Genomic DNA, 22,333 nt, shown 5'->3' with positions numbered 1-22,333 from the left:
GCCGCAGTGCATCTAGATTTAAGACATCAACACACACAGTCTGTGACAGACAGTGCACAACATCATAACCAAGATGTCCCTGATTTCATGTTCATCTCGAGAGCAGCTGTGCAAAAACCCTAAGACATTTGCACATTCAACAGTTCAGTTCCAAAAAAGCAGCTAAAGGAACGTACGTGTGGTATTGTGATTAGATCTGATAGATGTTTCTGCGCAGGAAGCATTTCTATGAGTGGTTTGAGTTCACGTGTACCTCAGACAGGAGAGTCGTTGTTTTCAATATTACAGTTTTTCAGAATAAAGGTCGTAAGCTTTTTGTTATGTGCATGCTATAAATAACTACATTGTGTAATATCATCTTGCACATCGTTTTCATACACAGTGCACTAGATAAAGTATTATGTTTGGGATGCAGTGGCAAATAGTATCGTATCTGAGTGTAAAGTAGAAGTGTTTTGCATTGTGATGATTTCACAATTTTCTAAACGCCACACAAGCAACTCTTATCTCCTGTGTTATTTTGGGTTTGACAGTAATCTATTATTTTTGTTTTGAAGTTACTCACATGCATACATTACCTGACCAAACAGCCTCTATTGGCGCTCACTACAAGGAAGGAACCACTCTTGCACCCTGCATGTTGTTGATGCCCACAATTTACACAATCTTAAGTTCTTCCCTTTGCTGGACCTTCTTCCTGGACGTAGGATGGACACATATCTAACACTCGACACCAGAGTAGCACAGCAACTTCAACATTACAACTGTTGCATTATCTGTTTTTTCATTCGTGTCTTTGTGTCTTCTTTGTCCCCCCTCATTTTGTGATTTGAATATAAAGTAAGTGCAGTTCTGGACTCACACCATTCGCGTTCGTGTTGGTTTTTTTCTGCCTGCGTTTTGTGTGTTTTGATCATAGAGTTCACAGTTTTATCTTGGGTTCTTGTTCATATAAAGGCACCATGCTGATCTTTCTTTTGAGATAGAATTTTGAGGAGGTGTGGAGCGAAAATATCTTGTAGATGATTGTTTTGTATCCCTTCAGAGTTTGACAGATTTGCAGTATTGTTATGAAGAACGAATTAAGTAATTTTTTGTTGTATATTTACAAAAGACTGAACAAAAGCATTTTATATCAGTTTTTGTATTTTCTGTAATCCGTTCGATATAGAAAAATAAACACTAATGCTGTAAAATCCTCCTTTCATACATAAACGTGACAATGATTTTATTTCACAAAACACAAAACACTAAACAAAAGCAGGTGATTATAAATTCAGTGCAGATTTACACTAAAATCAGCATTATTGTAAAAACCTTAGTAAAAAACAGAAAAACATATTCTGAGCTGCATGGGAAAGAGTCTTAGCTCTTCCTATTTGGTCTTTATACTAAAACTGGAGTTGATAAGGAGCAAACTGAAATTCAAATACATGTTTCATTGTTTGATATCTCATTTCTAATTACTATAAAAAAAATTGGTAAAAATTTAGATTTATGGGTTATTGTTGTGGTTATGATTTACAATAGCAACTGTAACTTCCTGTAAAAATGCAGCGCAGTATCCCGTTTCAGCACATCCTGTCTAGAATAGATTTTGCTTTTAGAGCTTGTATATTGAAAAAAAAAAAAGAGAGAGAGAAAGAAAAGCACTGGCGTTGACAACATGAAGATGTCAGTAGCTTGATGACAGATACTAACATACACCAACCTCGACACCTGCGAAATACACACGCTGTTAAACATGAAACACAATTTGCAATCGCCTCCTCGTTTTATCGGCAGCAGCCGGCCGATGCTCGTCCTACACGTAGTCCCTGCCTGACTGCCCTGCGGAGCTGGATGCTGGGTACCGTGGCTGTTTCCCTCCGGCTTTAGTGTGAGAGCTGCAGCACAGGAAGCAGCCTCCTATGACAATGAGAACGGCGGCCCCCCAGCCGACATACAGGGCCTTCCCAAACTCATACCTGTGAATGATAGACAGATCCGGTTCTCACTTAGGGGACATTTATTTTTCCAGCTTTCCAATGTCACCACACTGCAACATTTACTTCAGTCAACACAAACTAAGTCAAGAATCAAGCACAGGACTGAACAAATTAAAGGATTAGTCAGGGATTTGGGGTTTCATGCCTTTTTTTGTTCACAACAGTTAGATCACAGATTGGGAACCTAGATTATGGTGAGGATCACAAATATATCAGCCTCTCTACCCAAGGGCCAAATTATAATGAAGACCCTAACTAATATGAGAATTTGAGCTACTGCTTAAGCAAAATGAGCGAGGTAAAACAAATATTGAATCAAAACTATCTTTGATCTTTTATTGTTTCCTGTCATCAAATGCATTGCCCGGTATCCAAGACTGCATAATTACAAAAGATAACTTGTGTCCCTTCACTGCGGTAGAGGAAGTGGTGTAGCTCAAGAGCAGTGTGGTATTCACACTAAATGACGGAGGAGGACCTTCTCACCTGGAGTTAGTTGGGGTAAACGGGTTGTAGAAGTCCTGTGCTATTCTGTGGCCGTACCAAGATGTTCCCACCAGGGCGAGCAAACCTATTGACACAATACGATCCAAGAAGAAGACTGATTTACTGAGCAGATCGAAGATGGACATTCTAATGCAACTTCTCTTGATTGACATTCAGGAAATGAGGATCTGAAGTGAAGTAATTTACCAGCTATGATGAGGATAACTCCTCCACTCAGAGCCACTTTGTCCTTCTGCTCCGGTGCCTCTGCCATGCAGGTGGTGCATCTCATGCCCACCACCGCCACCATAATGGAAATGAAGCACAGCAAGATGGAGGAACACATGAGCCCTCGTGCACCCTGCACCATCCCTGAAGACGAAAAGAAATACAGCATCAGTGATGTATGTTTCATTTAATGCCGCAAGGAATCGATTTATTTGTTTTTATTATTGACCTTCAAAAGTAAACCAGTTGGAATCCGTCCAAAACTCTTCAGGATCCTTCATCTCGATTCTTTTTCTACTATACTTTCAGATCTTGTGAATTGCTGTCACATATCTTCATATTCAAAGACAGAGTTCTAATACAAGCTTGATTTCTAACAGCAGTTTCACCAACAAATCATCAAGCAAGAAATCTTTTACATAGTTTGTGTCATGTTATGATTTTCACTGCAAGTCTCCTTGTGTACAATCGGTACATAATAGGCGGGAATGTAGAAAACATGAGTCACACTGAGCTGGCATGTACCCCAAATGTTCTTCTTTAATCTGCTATGATTGTTTTGGCCTATAGAAACCTAAAATATTTACATTTCAGTGACTTGACTAATACCCAGTGTTAAAGGGATGTGAAGCTGGTTTTTATTTCTGTTCTATTTCTGTGTATTTCTCTTTGATCTTGCAGCTGCTGGAATTTGACCAACATGTCTGTGCATGCTAGAGGTCCTACAAGAAGAGAAGGGCCTCCTTAATGTCTCAGAACACTTGAATGACCATGGTACCAAACATATCCTATCTTTAACATCGTGTAAATCTATTATTCAAACACGTAACACAAGTGACCTTATACACTTTCTCTGTTTAACAAATTCTAATGTTGCGAGTTTGCATCCTTATTGTTAGGTTTTTTGCAGAAGAAGTACTTGATTTCAGACACAATACCACCAATAATCCCACCATCCTCAGTCGAAGAAGGTTTTGTTTTGATGAGTGTAAGCATCAGTAAATGATATGAGATGTTACCTGGTAGTTGGAGGAGTGAATCATATACTTTGCACTGAATCTGACCGGTGCTCTGTGACACGCAGCTCTTCCAGAGCCCTTCATACATCGCCTGAGCTGTGATGATGTTGTCTCCCGCGTAGGATGAAGCTTTCCACTCCACCATAGCTGTGGATGCTATCGTGCCAATGAAGCCAAAGAAGGCCAGCGTGAAACCAAGAAGCTGTAGCCCAGAATTTGCCATTCTTTAAATCCTCAAAATGAAAAAAATATTCTTAAAAAAAAAAACAATTTTAAATCCACAATAACAAAAAGGAAGAAAAGGGTTTTCTGTGTGTGTGTTACTTGATGCTGTTCCCAGTAAATTTCTCTCTCACAACAACAAAAAAAAAAAGGTGTGTACCATTGCATCCTCAGGGAGTAACCTGGAGAAGAGGGTGGATCCAGAAATGCCACCAGCACAGGTATTAGTCAGGGGCAGCAGGGCGACACCTTGTGGACAGTAAAGTATCCTGCAGTGAATTCAACTTTCTAGACGAGCAGTATTTAATCCAAGGAAATATACAAACGTCCGGGCAATATCGCCTAACACAGCATGCAATCTGTAATTTCTAATATTTAAGTTCATATGGAGTACAGGTTTAACAAAAATGAACTATTTTTACATTCACTGCTTATGACAATTATTCGTTGTAACCGTAATGTGTTGTAATGGAAATTGTAGCAGTTTTTCAGAGAAATTTAATAAAGCAATGATATCAAATCAGACTGTTACTGTTAACAGTGGCTGAGTTGCCTTCTCTAAAAAGCACTGTCTCTTTGATTTGTTAGTTTTGATTTGGTAAACAGTGACTTAACGCTCACTGACTCAAACTAACACGAGAATTGAACTTAAAACCTTTTTATATGTTTGTGAATTGCAAGAGCAAATTAAAAGCTGCAATATTTCTTTCAGTTTGTTTCTTCTTAGGTGAGTTTCAAGAATGTCCTCCTTATCACGGGAGTCACTTTTTTTCAGTCGTGAGCAAATGAAACCATGGCAAGAGTGGGCCACTGAGCAAAGGTTTTGTCTTGCCTAATTTGGGCTTGTTGTCATTTGCACTTTGCATCGGCCGGCGTGTAGATGCACAAGGATCCCTGCAACACAAAGGTATGTTTGGCTCTGTCTGATTCAATGCGTAGTGTGGTTGTTTTAAATGTGTCCTTTCACTAAAGATAATCCTCCGACTCAGACAGACGTGTCACTCCTGAACAGATTCATTAAGGGTTTCTTTTTTCTTGTTTTTGATAGTCAAAACATGGAGAAGGATCTGAGGCTGAGTCTGGTAATGGTGCTGCTTCTCTGTCACAGTGGACGCTCAGAGCAGCAGACCTTTTGTCCATACAGGTGTCAGTGTTTCACTCCCAGCCAGGTCCTCTGTGCTGATGAACGGATGACCTCTTTACCCAGGAATATGTCTCGGGAGGTCAAGGACTTCATCCTCATGACATCATCTGTGGCATACCTGTTTGCTCGTAGTCTGGAAGAGAGCCCCCAACTCACCAAGCTCATATTCCTAAATAATGCACTGCGGAGTGTCCACGCCCAGGCGTTAGAGCATCTACCGGAGCTGCAGGAACTGGAGATCAGCGGCAATCCCTGGCTCGAGCACTTGTTTCTGGGAACTTTTTCAAACCAGGGAAACTTAACTAGGCTGTTGCTCAATTTCAACCGGTTCAAAACAGTGCTTCCAGGTATGTTTGACTCTCTGAGACAGCTGGAAATTCTGCAAATGAAGAGCAACATCATGTTAAGTCTGCCTCCATTTCTGTTCCTGAACCTTAACAAGCTGCGTGTCCTCGATTTGTCCCAAAACAAACTTGAAGAGGTTGAGAGGGAGACTTTTTGTGGTCTTGCGAAGCTGGAGATGTTGAAAGTAAACAACAATCTCATCAGCAACCTTAAATCTGACACATTCTACAATGTTTCCCAGCTAAAAGAGCTTCACCTGGAGGGGAACAGGTTGACACAACTGGCTGATGACATCTTCTCTGTGTTAACCAACCTGCAGGCGCTGAACCTCCGTGGAAACCTTCTCACAAGTTTCAGTGATAAAGTGTTTGGCTCTGAGCCCTCAGATTTGAAGGAACTGAACCTCAAAGGGAACAGACTGATTGAGCTGTCCCCTCTAAGTAGTCTGACCTCGCTGACTGACCTTATCTTGTCCTCTAATCGGCTCTTCAATCTCACCGAAGACGTTTTTAAAAATGTCACAGCCCTGGAGAACCTGGATCTGTCTGAAAACCAGCTCACCTCATTGCCCACAAACCTGTTCAGAGACTTATTTCGCATCACAGCACTCCATCTACACAACAACAACCTGAGCTCCTTGGACGCCAAACTGTTTGAGGACCAGATGCTCATTCAGCAGCTCTTCTTGTCAAACAATCAGCTAGAAACTCTCCCACTGGGCCTTTTTGACCTTTTCGCCACGCAGCACACGATGAGGCTCCATGGGAACCCCTGGAAATGTGACTGCCACATGTGGTACATGCATGACTGGGTACAGAGAAACAGCCAGGACATAGAGATGCTGGACAGGATGCTGTGCGAGAGTCCACCGTTTTTGCAGAAACGGACAGTGGTTTCCGTTGACAGGGACCAACTTGTATGTCATTTACCTAAAGAAGGAATTCCTGACCTGAACGCCTGCAGCCTGCAAGCATCCAACAACACAGTGATCATCAAGTGTAAAACACATGAATGTTCCCCAGTGACGGTGAAGGTGCAGTTTCTGGAAGAGGACGGCACCGTTACCGAGCATATTTTGAAAAAAAACTCAAATTATTCTCAATGTAGCAACAAAGAGATATTAGAAAGTCCGTAGTTTTAACAGTTTAAAAGACTTTGCACTGTGTGCAGACTCTTTCTTCATACTGCGGGTCACATTATATGTTCTGACCGTCACAGTCAATACTGTAAACAAACCTCTCACTCACCAGCTGATAACCAGTATGCGTGGATGCTGCTCAGTGATAAGAAAGGTGGATGAACCTTTAATTTGAAAGCTTCAAGGTTCAACTCACTAACTTGTAACATCCTTTCCCTTCTAACTAAAGCAAAGAGAATCATATATACAGTAGTGTGTGTTTTGCCTTTCTCCGGCGTTCACCTCTGGAAGACTCTCCCCGCACTGACCGACCATCATTGTCTTGTCGAGTGACGGATGAGGAAATGCTTTTCAGCTTCCATAAAGTTTTGGGACAACATTACATAATCTATTAGTTTGAACATTTTCAGCTTTCAGCTGTAACTGTGTCTTGTTCTGCCAGTTTCATCTGAAGTGCTGTTGTAGTTTCAGCGTTGGATTCCCCTACTTGTACACATGTGGTGCTTATCATTCCTCTCATATGTAAGATTTCTTTTTTATTTCTTTTCATTCTGTTTATTTTATTTCAAATCTTTTCAGTCAAAATCTGTTAAATTTCACCATAAAGGAATAATAAGATTGTTTTTTGGTATTTAACCTCAACAAATACAATATTGTAAATATCTTGCTTGTTCTTGGGTTTTCTCTGGACACTAGTTTCTTTCCAATAAATCAATCAATCAATCAATCAATCTTTCTGAAGCACTGTTGCAAACAACAAATGAGACATTAAAATGAACAAACAAACAAATAAATATTGTTTTTTAAAAAGTGTATGCCTTTAATGTTTGTTTAAATATGTTCATTTTCTGTGCTGCCCTATGGAATGACTAAAAGGGTTGAAGAGCGGTGGACTCTACAAAATGATAAACCCAATTCCAATAATTGTGTTTATCATTGGTCTTACTTGTTTCAGGTAAGACCATTTCGAGATCTATGAACCAATAACGGTAGTTTCAAATCAATTCTGAATGTAAGACTTTAAAATTGCTTGTGCAATGGTCCCCTGAATTTTTGTTCAGCTGCAGCTGGTGATATGTTTTTCCTTGTAAGCTGAGTCCTTCAGAAGATTTATAGATACAATATTTGGAAATGTCCATCATTTTCTGCCCTGCAATAATTATGTACTTTAAGCTCAATAGCGATTACAGGGTTATTCTGCACCTGTGTACACCGTAACTTGTACCTGTTCATAGCATATATCCTAATGTTTTGCTTTGGTAAACACAGTATAAAATAACTGTAAAAAGGTACTTTATATTCCTCTGAGAATATACACAAAGTACCAATCCTTAAATCTAGTTTTTGCATTAAACAACACGTGTATGTTTTTCTACTGCATTTGGCATAGATGCATTACTCTGATTTATTTGTGATGAAGAAGCTGTTGAAACGCCACATCATCGAAGAGCGTGGGGTTTTGTTCTGGACTAACTAGTCCTTCTCTGATCACCCGACTGCTCCTGAATGCTGTGAGGGAGGATAAAGAGCGAGGGAGGAGGGCAGCCTCCGCACAACAAGGCACACAGATGGCTACACCTTGAATACAGCACTCTAACCCATGGTTAATAAGGGTCAAATGCCAGGGGGTCAATCGGGTCCTCGTTTAGAGGTGAATGACATCGCAATTCGCCGGACAAAAAGTGGTGGCTGCCTTATTTCTAAAGATTGGAGGCATGGCCTTTAACTGTAGGTAATCCTCACTTGACTGAAACTATGGCGTGAACAGGACATTTAACGTTTAGTGTATGGGGCTGTTACCTAATGAGCAGCAAGAGATATGGATGTTATTAAACCCGTGTCTTCATTCAGTGAACATGTCGGGCTTAGTATGACTAATTTATAGCAGCTTAGCAATGGGATGGGTCACAGTTAATAGTAGGAACATCAGCAGAAAAACACTGAGGGAATTCTTGAGGAAACATGCATGTCTGCGGGACTTCATGATTCAAATTTAATTTAAGTTGTTGCTATAATTTAATGTTATCATTAAAAAATTAAAGCAACTGAAAGGCAGTGCAAACAAAATGTTTCTCACTATTGCTTTGCAGGGAAATGTTTCTTCAAATTTTTAAACTTACAGGTATATTGAATTACCAAAACTGATCATTGCCAATGAAACCTGGACGATATATCCATACAGTGGAAGTAGAAGTCCTGAGATTTTGATGACAACAGCAATAATTGGAACAGTATATATATAGTTCTAATTAATGAAATCATTGAGATTTGGGAGGCTGATTTGCCCCATTATAGAGGTAAAATGTAGACCCAGACTTTACTAGTAAACTGTCTAGGTCCTGGAATTGTTTGTTACATCACTCCTTAGCCATGTGCCTCCACCTGCTTTATCTCAGCAGGAATTAGATCATCAGGTTTAACATGAATGTTGCTCCTCATAAAGACAAAGCTGCACCTTGATCATGTTTTTCACTGTATTGTTCCTTTTTGTTTTAGAAAAAGAAGTTTTTGTATGAAAATGGCTGAACGTTGCACCAAACACAATGACGAGGCAAAATTAATAGATTCAGGTTGCAGAACCAGAGTGAGTTTAATGTTTATTGTCATCATATTGTCATCTTTTGAATCAGCAGTACAAATTAGGTAAAAATAATTATCCTTCAATACAAAAAAAGCTTTGACTATATAGTGAAAAAAGGAATGATTAAATATAAAACATCTATAAATTTAAACTCGACAAATATGGTACGATGCTACAACAGTCTTTTTTGGATAATATTGTACTATAAGAACGACTGAAATTGTTCAATTGTAGTGCAGGACTTCAGAGGCAAAAGATGTTAGGGCGCCAGAGTAAATATATTTTGCTCAGAAAGAAAACAGGGGTACTTTAATGTTGAGTCTGGTTTTGTTTAGTTTGAACATGTTTCATGAGTATTTTCTTTCCAGAATTTATCAGTGATTTTTGACATTTTACCTGCAGTGTTACATGTTCTAGGTTTTGTACTGACTTAAGAACTTAAGGGGATAATAGAGTCATCATCGACATCAAATCACCTGTCAGCATCCAACACTGCCGATTACTCTCATCGCCGCTGCAAACTTACAACAGCAGTGACTGAGTGAAGTCCTGGGAGGCTGACTGAAAAGCCTCCACGGTCAGATCCCGTCTCTATATCCCACTTAGCGGGCAGTGGGAACCACGCTCCACACGGCAGCTCTTTAACGTCGCACAGGAAAAAGAAACCGAGGGGAGGAGACATTATCTGCTGGTACACACAATGTCCAAGTCAACACAAAGCACTGGGGGGTTTCCCACAGAGTTTAGACCGGCCACTGAGGAGGGAGGTGACCAGGGCAGGCCAGGGTGCTCAGGACAAAGAGTGGAGGTCATCTGAGGCTCGATGCCTCAGGCGGGAATTCAAGAGGAGAATTTTTGATCCAAAAATGTTTACTAACGCCACATCGAGGCTGCGGCATCTCTTATTTAATTTCTAATGTTATTGCAGTGTAATCATTCAGTTGGGGGGTGGTGAGTTCAGTCTTCAGGAAAGACAACCATTTAGAAACCTTGTTTACTTGTTCTTTCCAAATTTAACACACAAAGTTTTGTTCTTCTTTCAGCATTAGTTAAATGAGTTCATTCAGTCATGAAATATAACCAAGACCCGTTTCTATTAGGTGGGCAGGTGTCTATTAGGTCCCCTCTCTTGGCCTATGAGAGGGGGACACACATCCTCCATGATACGATGACCCAAACATCTCAAGAACACAAATAGTCCTTTTAGCACACTCAAAATGCGAATCTTACTTACAAACAAGGGTCAATATTTACCCCTCAGTGCACGCAGACCCCTGTATGGAGGCCAAATTGGTGTTGCGGACCAAATTAGGAACAGCTGACCTGATGTGAGTGTTAAGTGGACAAGGAGATGTCACCAAAATGGTAATCTTTTGGCATACTGGTACACTGCCCTTTGTCTTGTCTGTCCCTATAGAAGGATAACAAGAGGCTATAAGCTCCTTATCATCACATTACAATTGTCAAGGATGAATCAGGAACTATGGCCCTCTGGACCCTGCTCTCAAAAACACGATGCTTGTTTTGTGTGCAGCGTCCCAGATGGAGAGGTTTTATCATGCACGCATGCAGCCCCACATTGTATATTCCTACTCCATCTCGAGTGTCCCCACAAAACTTTGCAGTTTGTTGCTTCCTAACAATTAAAATACCTCCCACACTCTGGTCTTCCCGCAGCACAAGTACGTTCTTGAGAGGCTGTTGTTTCACAATAGAAAGACAGGACAAAGCAATGTCGGAGCGTGTTTCACAAACTTTGACTTTATTAAGCTGAGCATCATCATTCATGTAGTTTTTGATAAACACAGCCATTTCACTTTCTTTTCGTGTTTGATCATGGCTCCAGATCACTGATTAAAGTAAATGTTGACACGCTTAAATTCAGACCGAATAGGGACTCTTTCATAACGATGCAAAACCTGTACAAATACCAATATGTTGACACAAGTTCTGATTGCTACAACAGCAAACATGCATATCAGTATTTCTCCAACTCTCGAGAAAATAAGCAATTAAACAGTGAATCACCAATATAATCTGAGTTTGGTGTATTGTGATCATTTGTTCCTTGATTGAAAATGAGTATCCAGTGGCAAGGCAAGACATTTTCTCCTGCTGATAGCAGCAAAACAGTTTCCTTTATAACATAGAAGTCTCAGCTGATAACTATCTGACACAGACACAACCACATTCACACCTGCATGCAATCTTGGACGACACCTTTTAAACTCACATGTATGCATGTTTTAGGACTGTGTGAGGAAAAACCAGACGAAACCATTTTCTCATATAAAAACTCACAAAATTGATCAAAATTGACATCATGACAATATTGATTGAAACACAATGAAGAAACAAAATGAATCAGATGATGAACAACTCGCAAGCAACAGTTTGCCTTATTATGTTAAATCTCTGTGGAAGTAAAGATTACAGTGAGTGCAGTCATAAAGTTGGCCTCAATTTCATCACTTTTCAGCTCCTCACAGCACACACATCTCCAGAGAGGTGTGAGAGCTTTCTTGGGGGGGGGGGGGGGTTGCTGGTCAAAAGATTGAGTTTAAATGGGATCATCCACATGTTTGGATGTCTTGTTTGTAGGGACACTCACAGTGAAAATGTATCTTAATGGTTTGGTTCATGAGCCCGAGACATAAGGCCAAGAAACTGAGGAAACAAGCCCCTCCCACCTCTTCCCACCATCCAGGACAACGTCCCCTTTGAAGAAGTGCGGATTCGTGATGTAAAGTCAAAGTTACACTATTTTAACAGTCACACCACCATTACTATGTGTGGATCCAAAGTCATAAATTTCCCACCTCCAGTGTTAAGAGTGTCACGCTAGTCCTAAATTCACCCCCCGGAAACTTCACTTCCCCTGCCATGTTGTTGAGTTTTTCAAAAACAACCAGCTAAATCAAAAAGGGATGAATTGGAGTGAACGGACAAAGAGTATTGTTCATTCACTATTGATATTGAGTGCATAATCTATTCATTAGCCTTGATGTGAACCACCACTCACTACTTCCTCCCCCCATCAAGCACCATAACAACCTGAAGAACAATACGGAGGCGATTCATCCACAGAGGTGGAGGCGGCGGAGGTTTCCGGTGTCTACAGGCAGGGAACCTGTCACTGTTGCTACTGAGATTGTGAGGGGAGGCCATCAATCATGAAGCGTTGCAAAGGGGCAGGTCCAACCCTGCTTCATGTTTACCATTCATTGCTTTGGGAAAAATACTTTGGGAGTCAAAGTGGGGTTTTGATGAGGGAGGGGCAGCAACTGTGTTAAAAACAGGCAACGCCATGAAGGAAAGCACACACCAGCACAACTGTTCCATCAGCAGGAACTGCTCCATCCAAATCCACTCCAGGTTGTCCATCATGTATGTACCTGTCAATACTTCACAGCTCCTCTTATCTGAAGAGCACTGTCCAGAGTGAAGAGTTCTCAAAAAGCCTTAAGGACCAGGACCTCTGGGAGCGGCCAACAATAAGCCTTCTTTAGTGCACTGAAAGTGACAGCATGGTCCTCCCCCCTCGCAGCTATTAAACCTCTTCCTGGATAAACAAGGGGAAGGCCTTTTATGAAGATGGAGAGGGTCACAAAGAGAGGAGCCATTGAGCCACCGAGGGGCCCGTCTTTGTTTTTGTCTTTCGGAGGATCTTCTCAAAGAATGCTCTGATGGGAGGGAGAGCTCTATTTTCGTCTTTTATTTCTCTTTACTGCCAGTCTTCACTCAGCTGTGCCAAAACAGAGATGTAAACTTCATTGACTGTATCATTCCTACAAAGTGTGGCATTTTAATATCTTCCCAAGTGACATAAAAAGGATTTGATCGTCATTTTGACACAGAGATTTAGATTTGATTGGGTTTTTGTTTTGCCCTTTGGAAAGGTTGAACTATGCAAAGCGCAGAAACATAATAGAGTTTAATATTAAGCTCTGCTTGCAAACAAGCCACCGCTTCATATATTGTGCTATGGACTTATTCCTTAAATTCTATGAATATGAAATCAGAAACAACCGAGTGGTCACAGTGTTTGCCTCCGGAGGTGCCACTGTTGAATGCTGTCAAAGTGGGGCCCTGTCTTTTGGTGATGGGCTGCCAGGTCTGTTGATGGGTTGCCAGATTTAGGACAACATGCTGTTGGAGCTGCGTTGTCTCCGGAGAGTGAATGAGGGGCACCTGTGACCTCTGGTCACGCTCAGCTTGTGGCCCACTGTGTGGGCGCGATGCTCCGGACACACGCTGGGACTGTCAGCGCTTCAACTGTCTTCTAAACGCACAACGACTGGGCCGGCTCTGCTGGGCTGCCACTAATCAGCTCAAGGTTTTATTGTTGCAAGTGAACTCTCGCATCGTCACATCATTTTATATCACATTAATAGTGGCCTTTGTCACAAGGTAGAATCAATGAGCAATCGCCAAGAATTTGCTGCAAAACAAAATCACCACGCGCTTAATCCTTAATAACATGATGACAGACTCCGAACAAGAATAGTCCCCATTTTGTCCCGTCAGTCGGTTTACTATCATGCAGTATACATTTTCCCAAGATTGCACTGGCAGCATGTCTTTTGGGCTCAAGACGACCTCTCAGGTCAGGTCAGTAGTACTTATTTACTTGCTAGAAAATATATTTCCCTTCCGCAGCAAAAGAACTGATCAAGTGTGGACACGGCACACAGAAGGGTCGCTATATTTAGATGGCTGCTCTCCACAAGTCTGACGTGAAGTCAGGTTGTAACTTATACATGTTAACATGTTTTTGCATTTTCACTGTTGCATTACTACATTCATTACAAGCGGGGGAAAAGAAATTACTCTGAGTAGTAAGTAATGTTTTGTAGAGAGGAAATAACAAAGGAACCAATGTGGCAAAAATTGTGGTAAACATTATAAAACATTTTATTCATCTGAAAAAAAATACAGTGATCTTCAAGTTTGTCAAGCATTGTCTTGGCCCAAAGAGGCAAAATAATTGTCCCATACAAATAAAAAAAAAAGAAAAAAGAAAATCATATAAGCAAAGAGAAAATCTCATATAAAATCCATATAAAAAAACACAAATGTGTCTAAACATTTCAGTCAGAAAGATTTTGAAAAACATTTACAAAATGTACAAAAATACTCTTTATTTGTGTGATAGTCCTTTTTTTTTGTTGTTTTTTTTGTGTCAGTCTACTCAGTGCAGTTCCTCCCTACCAGGGTCTCCACACCGAGTCTGAGGTGACAGCCGGTGCAACAGGTGACACGTGATGACTGTTCTGTGCAGTCAGAGGTGCAAGAGCTGCACTAGGAACCAGAAAAGCAAACTGTCCATCAGGCGTTGGCACCACCTGGAAGCCACTGTACAGTTTCATCGCCTCTGGGGAGACGTGCATTGGGGAGCCACTTTTACAAGGCATCTGTGGGACTGAAGCAGCCGGGAGCTGAGTGCCGGTGTGCCCGAGTCCCAGCGTACCAGGAGGAGGTCCGTACAAGTTGACAGCGCTGATTTGGGTCACACAGGCTGCCAGGTGGCTGAGGAGGCGAGTCCTCACCTCAGTGTTCATGCCTTCACATGTGGAGAGAAAACGGGTGACTTCTCCCACACATTCACTGAACCCAGCTCTGTATTTACCCAGGATGGAAGGGTCTGCGTTCACAGCGGCTGAAGAAGAGAACAGAAATACTTAAGTACAAAACGTCACAAAATAAAAACGTGAAATTGGATATGTCATTACTGAGCAGATAGTCTGGAACACTGATTTTAGTGATTCACCCACGTTAACTCAACAGCTGTGGGTGGGCTATAAATCCTGGAGATCCATCTGAACATGTTAACCGTCTAAAGTTACACATCCTGGAGTCATTGCAGGCAACATGGTCAATCCAGAAAGGGGAGTTGCATACCAGTCATCTGGAGTCGCTGCAGGTTCCTGAGGTGCTTCACAGTCATCTCCAGGATGTCAGCCTTCTCAAGTTTGGAGTGTCTCGAGCTCTAAAAAGAGGGGAAAAAGACATGTAAGTCGGGGTAAATCTTCATTAGACCCTATGCATGCAGTGCCCGGGGATCAGAGCATCATCTCCTTACATCTTTTTTGAGTGCGTCCAGGATGAGAGTCTTCAGCTGACCCAGACTCTCATTGATGCGTGCACGTCTCCGCTTTTCCATAATTGGTTTTGACGACTTGATAGAAGAAGAAAAGAAGAAAGAAAAAAACACCAATAAAAATGATTTTCATTACATTTAAAATAAGGAAAACGGATGAATAATTTTGAAACGATAACTTACTTTTCTAGCCTCTGTCAGAGTCCGGGGTTTTTCAGGCGTGGACTCGCTGCTCGCCGGGGTCGCAGCCACAACGGACGGTGAAGTTCTTCCTGAAGTACCGGCTGGCATCTTCAGGTCGGCACGTGGTATCAGAGCAGCGCTGGAGAATAAATCTTTACCAGGAAATAAGTGATATAAATCCACTTTATGGAGGTCTTCCTTCTCCTGGCGTGCCGACTTGCGGGTGACAAATGTCAGGCGTGACTAGTGCGTGCGGGCCGGGTTGACTCACTGGATGCTCACGTTTCCAGCGCCTCGGCCTTTATTTATAGAGCCTCAACCTGCACGCGAGCGGCTCGTGTGCGGGTTCCCCCGGTAACCTCAGTCCGTCCAATGGGCGCGCGGCACACGGTGCCCGGGAGGCGGCGGGCTCGTGCGCCCAGCCGCTCCCATTGGCTACCTGTCAGGATGCTTAAAGACTTTTACAGAAACGAGTTAGTCCCAAGTTTAAATATTTGAAGACTGGCTGCAAAAGAGCGAGCCTCCTGTTGATGACAGCACGAGCCCAATCTGAAATCATAAACACATACTTTTAAAACAAAAAGGTCATATAATGAACCATAGGTTGAATACTTAATTCACCCAGTAGACTTTTGGTTTTGTTGAAAATCACTCACATTTTAAAATTACATAAAATTACCAAATTGTAATAACGTGCATGTTTTCAGTCACCCGTCATCTCAGATCAACCTGCTGTCTCTGTATCATGTTTTTATCATTTTGCAAGCCACAAGTTGAAAATGTTTCAATATCTTCAGGAAGGTTCACAAAAGAACATTGTACAACTCACAGTTTGAAAATAAACACGTTACAACAGCGCAAGGTCAATAAACATAGTGCAGGGTATCAGAATATCAAAATATACAAATATTTCATGGAGGAAGATTTTCACAACTATTTACATTTTCTCTAATACATACAATGATGTTGCAAAGTCATACAGAAGTCAATAATATTATGCAGTGGTGTGGAGTCATAGAGACCACAATAATATACAATAATATATAGTGATGTACACTCACAAACAGCAATGCACAGAATAAACAGTCATAAATAGTACTGTGCATTATTGTGAATTAGCACAGTACTGTGCTGTACAGTTCCACATTGCACACAGGTGAGAGCAACAGAGATACTTGAGGCATAGGATTTTGTTAAAGAAGATTTAACTTTGTCACAATAGGCCTATTTTACCATTTTTATAATTCACTTCAACTTAAAATAACATGGATTTGTACTGTGTGACAAAACACTTACATTGTTCCCGTTTCTCCAACAAAACATTTTGATGAGATGTGTTTCGGAGTTTTATATAAATTATAAGACCTAATTCTTCTACTAATTTTTATGACACAGTAAATTCTAATTTTACTGTCACTGAAATATTTTACCTGTTAGCAGCAAATTCTGAGCAAAAAAAGTAAGATTGGAACAAATATTCAAAAGTCATTTTGATATTAAAAACAATCACTAAGGTTTGGTGACAGATTATAACTGAGGACAAATCAAACAGAAAAATAGTTTGACTTTTGAGGGGTTCCAAGTTTTAAATAATTTCAATTTTATCTGCTTTTTCCAGATTTTGGCAAATAAAAACTAAAATACTAGCGTTCGACTTGAATTTGTGTTGAATAAAGTAGAGTTTTGGTCAATCATCAACCAGATAACATTTATGTCGTGACTTAGATTTTTGTTTTAACTTTACAATATGTGAGACTGATTTCCTAATCATTTGCTTTCTATCTCAAGCGTTTTATTGTGATGTACCTCGCAGGTTCCATTATCACCGTGTGTAACGTGATTCCACTGAGATATTTATTGGGAAACGTCTCTGTCTGCAGCATGTTTATCGTCAGACGGCCCGATCCTCCTTGATAGACTTCAAACAGTCTTTGTAAAGCCTTTAAATCCACAGAGGTGAAATGACCCCAGAAGCAGGTCAGCGTTTGCATCCATGACTTCCCCTCTTCATCTTTGTCCAAACAGACAAATTATAGGTAACACTGGTTTCTCCAGCCAAGACAATATTATACCAAATTAAATTGACTCCTCATATAATTATTCATAATGTTTTTGGGTGAAGAAGTAAATAGCAGTGTAATTTATTTAAATAAATTATGGTTATTTATTCAAGGGCTTCCATACAACACATATCTTGGCAAATTTCTTGCAGTTCGTGTAGAATTTGTTTAAGATTTACGTTAGTTAACATAACCTAATGCATACAAACTGGAGACACCCATTTCAATTGAATTCACTTAACTCAAAAAAGTATTGTTGTAGTAATAACTCATGATTTCTTCAAGATTTTGACGAATATTTTAAACATGATTTGTAAGACAGGTTAAATCTGTCAAGAAAAAAGATTTACTTATTACAAAACCTCAGCAAAACTGAGTTATTTCAATAGTTCAAATACCTTGATACAGAGAGTCAACCAAACCATACCAAGGAGAAACAGCAATATTTTTGGAACAAGACTAAAATGATCAACTTATTAAAACTGGTTCATGGAAGTGAAAGCCTTGAGACATTTAAATGTGGTTACCGAGTTACATCGGGTGTCAGAGCAGGTTGTCCCTCCAGGGGTCACTGGTTTGACCATTCATCTCTCAGTGTGGACTTTATCCGTGGGAATATCATGCTTTTATGATTATTTACTATCCGTTAGCCTGTGTTTTTCCCACAAGCAAAAACAAAGTCGTGAATTGTTGTTGAAATCCACAGACATGTATCCTGAATGCTCTGAAGAAACAAGCCTTTTGTTACCTTTGAATGTGTTTAAGTCACAGTGCCCATCTAAGACTCATCGACGGCTCTGCTGGGCTCACATTAAGCGCTCTGTTAATTGTCCAACTAGATGCTTTTACGAGATGCCACCTAAATGGGCCTGCGGTTCTGCACACAGCAGATGAGAGGGTTTCTGGAGGAGAGGCCGTCGTGCGATGATAAATTACGTCCTATCAGTTCTGTTTTCAGTGAGCCTGCTGCTCTGCCACAAACAGCCCTTTATTGTGCAAATGGTGGCGTAGACATGAGGTTTATAGCGCAGTCCTGATCCGTATCAGTGTGGGAAACCTGGGATGGGACGTTCTAGAAATCACAGGAACAGTTAGAAAACTGCCAAAATTCAACATGTGAGAAGTAACGACAAGCTGAAGAAGACATGTATTATTATTTATTCATTCTCTGAGGGTAAGTTGTTGGCAACATTCCACTTTTTTCCCCAAGAAATTGTTTAAATAGTTCAGATTGATGTTACTTATCATAAAAAAAATGGTTAAAATTAACTTCAACTGATTTATGACGTGGCTGCTTTAAAAATGCTCATTCATTCCTGTAGTTTGCTCTGTGCACACGTATCGAAGGTCCATAAACTCTGAATGATAATTCGAAACAGATACCAAATGCAGTCCTTATAGACCCCTTTTTCTCAAACAAATGTTTGAGGTTATTTGTTTCTTTTTGTGACCGTCAGGTTTAGTTTATCAGACATATCTTATTTTATTATTCAAACAAAAACTTTATCAAGCAGAATTAGGTTTTGAGAAATTTACTTCTGAAAGAAAGCCAGGTTGGCTATAACCTCAAACGAACCTCACAGGAAGTTGATAAAATAGGATTGAAAGTGGAGATGTTATTACAAAAGTGATGTTGCAGAAAAAAAATACTAAGATTAGGTTGTTAAAACAAATAAAGAATAATGTCTCTATATAAAGGATATCGAGAAGAAAAATACCCTTTACCTCATGGTGACAGGAGTATTTGACTTGAAAATGAAGGTGAACGTTAACTGCTTTCAACAAATCTAGAAATCCTTTCCCAGACAAATAATAATAACAAATACAGTTTAAATGATTTATTTTGCAAATGCATTCACCCATAATAAACATGCATACAGGGAAAATAATCAATATGGGAAAATAATCAATCTGTTTATCTTCACCATCTCATGCAGCATGTCCTTTATTTGAAACATAAAGTCACAATCTTTGCTTTTGAAGTTATGGAAGATTGAACAATTGTAATGCACATGCCAGAATACTATTACAGCCCAAATATTCAAAAAGAAAAACCGGAGTCTTATTCATGTGGACATATTCATTTTTGTACAGCTGGGTTCTTGTGTTAACAACTTGTAACACCTGGGCCTTCCAAAAGACACATGAATCATCAGTGTTTATTATTATTTAGTCATTAATTATGACATACATTGTAAGATAATAATATTCCTGAAAACGGTTTTGTGAGGCAACTTGCTGTGAAGAGTAAAATATTAGAAAGAGTAAATATATAATGTAATGCTGAGAATAAAGTTAAAAAGTAAAAAAAAAATAAAAATCAGTATAGAGAATGTTGATTTAAAGTGGCCTCTGTTATTAATTTCATGCTCTGGGTATTTTCCATTCATTATGAGCCATCAGGAACAGCCTCATTTAACTCACACTTTCACCTGAACTGAAAGCTGCATGTCTCTGCTTCCTCCGTCACCACCGTGCAGGCAGCAAAGTGACCATCCTCATCATCAAATACTGCAAAGATTCCCTTTCAACTACTGGTATGAAAACATCTCAGGCCAGGAGGGGAGGGCACGGACAGAAGGGATCACTTAAACATCTCATCCAGCGCTCCGCTCGTTCCCCGTCCCTCCTCCCTTTGAATCACCCCCTTAAAAAGGAAAGGGGGGCCCTCCCTTAGCAACTCCCAGCCCCCGGCTCTGCCCGCCTTTTGTCCCCCTCCCAAACAGCAGTTTCTGCTCCAGAAGCCTTAGACAAGGCCTCCATTAATTGCAGGCCTGTGTGGAATACACGTGGGACAATGGGTCCAACAGAGTGTCCGGCCCCCAGACAAGGCTGGAAACAAGTGGTACAGGAATCCTGCAGAATAGACTCGTCCTGGCTGATGTCACTGAATACATTTACCTACCTCAGAGCACATTCACTCCGTGCTTTGTTTTATTTGGACAAAAAAAAGAAGGGGTAGGGGGAGGCAGCAGTTTCAATGGAGAAGAGGAGCTGGTGGCTCAAGGATGGGGAAATAACTGGTTGTCATGGTGATGTGCTGAATCAAAAATATGGTCGAATTTAGCAGAGGCAGAGATGTAAAAAGGGTGGAGGGCATTAGATTAAACCCTGCGCGAGATAAGAGAAGGCTGAAAACAGAGGTTTAGTTTTTTGAGTGCATTGAGTCCTGTTTATACGGCAATAAAGAGCGGATAAAGGAGCCAGAGATTAGTAGACTCATCTAGGCTCATGTTTGTCAACAACAACCTGAGCAGTTTCAAGTCAGCTTATTCCAAGTCAGTAAACCAGCCTCAAAGTTGATGCTCAGCTATGGCAAGTGAGGCTGCGGAGGAAAAGGGGGCACCATAGCAACTGGTATTTCAGAATAACAACCTGCCATCTGTCACCGAACCTAGTGGGTTCCTTCTTAAAAATACCCACCATTTAGATCTTCATCTCAGAGGCAAAGGCAATGAGATTGAAGTCTTATTGAACTCTGGGTCTCCTCCTTTGAAAAGGAAACCCAGTCATCGCCTTATCCCTCATCAAAATGAAAAACGCTTTTAGAGATGCTAAGGGAGGCCTCACATTTAATTTTTAAAACCCAGACATGAAAGTGTTCCTTAAACCACATTCAGCAGTGAAAACTCTTTAAAGCACTAGTTAGCATGTAGATTATATGCATTTCAGTGCATTGTCAAAGTATCTAAGTGTATTTACATGTTAATATGTTCAGGGATACTATCGTCTTGAAAAGGTATGGGGGGTAGTTTAGTGAACTGTGTATTTTCTCTCTTTGCACCATGGGAATGTGATTTCTTTGTGCCATCATGGTTCAAACACATTCCTGTAAGGCCATGGATATTATGAGCATTGATTCCCTGCAGCAAAACAACCTCTGAACCTGCTGCTCCTGGCTGGAAAAGACATTCTTGTCAATAAATATGCTGTAAAGTTAACTTAGCGAGAGGTTAAACCATACAGTTTTTTACTAGCAGATTCATTCACCTACATTCACAGTAAACTAAAAGCCTCCTTCAGACTGATGCACAGCTGTTTGACGCTTATCCTCATCCAAGGCGAGTCCATATCCATGAGGGTGTTTGTGTTGGGATTTATGAATGTGAAGATGCCCCATTCTTGCCACTCAAGATGACTCACAAGACCAGCATTTTGGCCACTTATGCTGTGAAAGCAGCCTGGGGGATGCCCTTTCAGCACTCGAGGACCTCTGGCTGAGTCCCCTTCACACAGCAGATCAGCCTCACTTGGGAAAAAGTCTCTGCTCTTTACAGAGGGAGCTGTCCTGAGGGATGGCGCGCTCCTCGTCCCAGGGCCTCCCTCCTTCACCTGCCGGCTTAGCGCTCATCACTTATGCACATAATCCCTGGTTAGTGCATGTGATCCACCAGCCCGGGCCCAGGCCCCTGGCCCCCGAGCCTCCCCTGCTTACATGCTTGCTGGGTGGCTCCTGGGTGACCATGGCAACTCTCATCTTCTCATGACAGTTAGGCTTCAGTCATAGCTCTAAGTCCCTCCTCAGTCACCGTACGTCTTTTTCTGGCCACTGTTTTCTGTGTTCCAAAGCCCTCCACTGTTTGTGTGTTGTATCTATGGCTCTGTGCCCCACTTTTCTCCTCTTTTGGGTGTTCCCATGCTTTGGTTCAGCTGAGCTTGAGAAGCCAGCCATAGCTCTGCAACAGTGCAGCATCTTCAGCGGCTATGGAAGCGCATCCACACTATTCAAATCCTAACTTAAAGACTTCTGGATTGACCATCTCTGTAATTGAAGACCTGACCTCATTTTATTGTGAGTCTGATCTGTAAACCGAGATTGTAAGATACACTTGTGCACTT

General features: G+C 40.9%; 3 protein-coding genes across 3 annotated transcripts; 1 reads left to right on the top strand and 2 right to left on the bottom strand.

Moving 5' to 3' along the window:
• Positions 1–1,099: 1,099 nt before the first annotated feature.
• Positions 1,100–4,127, bottom strand: cldn1 (claudin 1). Its single transcript, XM_080485243.1, has 4 exons — positions 3,722–4,127; positions 2,682–2,846; positions 2,475–2,559; positions 1,100–1,967 (listed from the first exon to the last, which is right to left on the bottom strand). Exons 1-4 carry the CDS (start codon positions 3,942–3,944, stop codon positions 1,805–1,807), a joined length of 636 nt encoding a protein of 211 aa, XP_080341369.1. The 5' UTR covers positions 3,945–4,127; the 3' UTR covers positions 1,100–1,804.
• Positions 4,128–4,827: 700 nt separating this feature from the next.
• On the top strand, positions 4,828–7,374 carry LOC308123798 (uncharacterized protein). Its single transcript, XM_080486480.1, has 2 exons — positions 4,828–4,850; positions 4,992–7,374. Exon 2 carries the CDS (start codon positions 4,999–5,001, stop codon positions 6,565–6,567), a length of 1,569 nt encoding a protein of 522 aa, XP_080342606.1. The 5' UTR covers positions 4,828–4,850; positions 4,992–4,998; the 3' UTR covers positions 6,568–7,374.
• A 6,984-nt stretch (positions 7,375–14,358) lies between these two features.
• Positions 14,359–15,542, bottom strand: LOC308120676 (transcription factor HES-1-B-like; the record flags this gene model as incomplete). Its single annotated transcript, XM_080481435.1, has 4 exons — positions 14,359–14,810; positions 15,053–15,140; positions 15,234–15,329; positions 15,435–15,542. The coding sequence occupies 4 exons, from the start codon at positions 15,540–15,542 to the stop codon at positions 14,359–14,361; spliced, it is 744 nt and encodes a 247-aa protein (XP_080337561.1).
• Positions 15,543–22,333: the final 6,791 nt, after the last annotated feature.

The sequence above is a fragment of the Lipophrys pholis genome, assembly GCF_963383615.2.
Source record: "Lipophrys pholis genome assembly, chromosome: 1".
Classification (NCBI taxonomy): Eukaryota; Metazoa; Chordata; class Actinopteri; order Blenniiformes; family Blenniidae; genus Lipophrys; species Lipophrys pholis.
The sequence above is the reverse complement of the archived record's forward strand: the minus strand, read 5'-3'. Positions and strand labels throughout refer to the sequence as shown.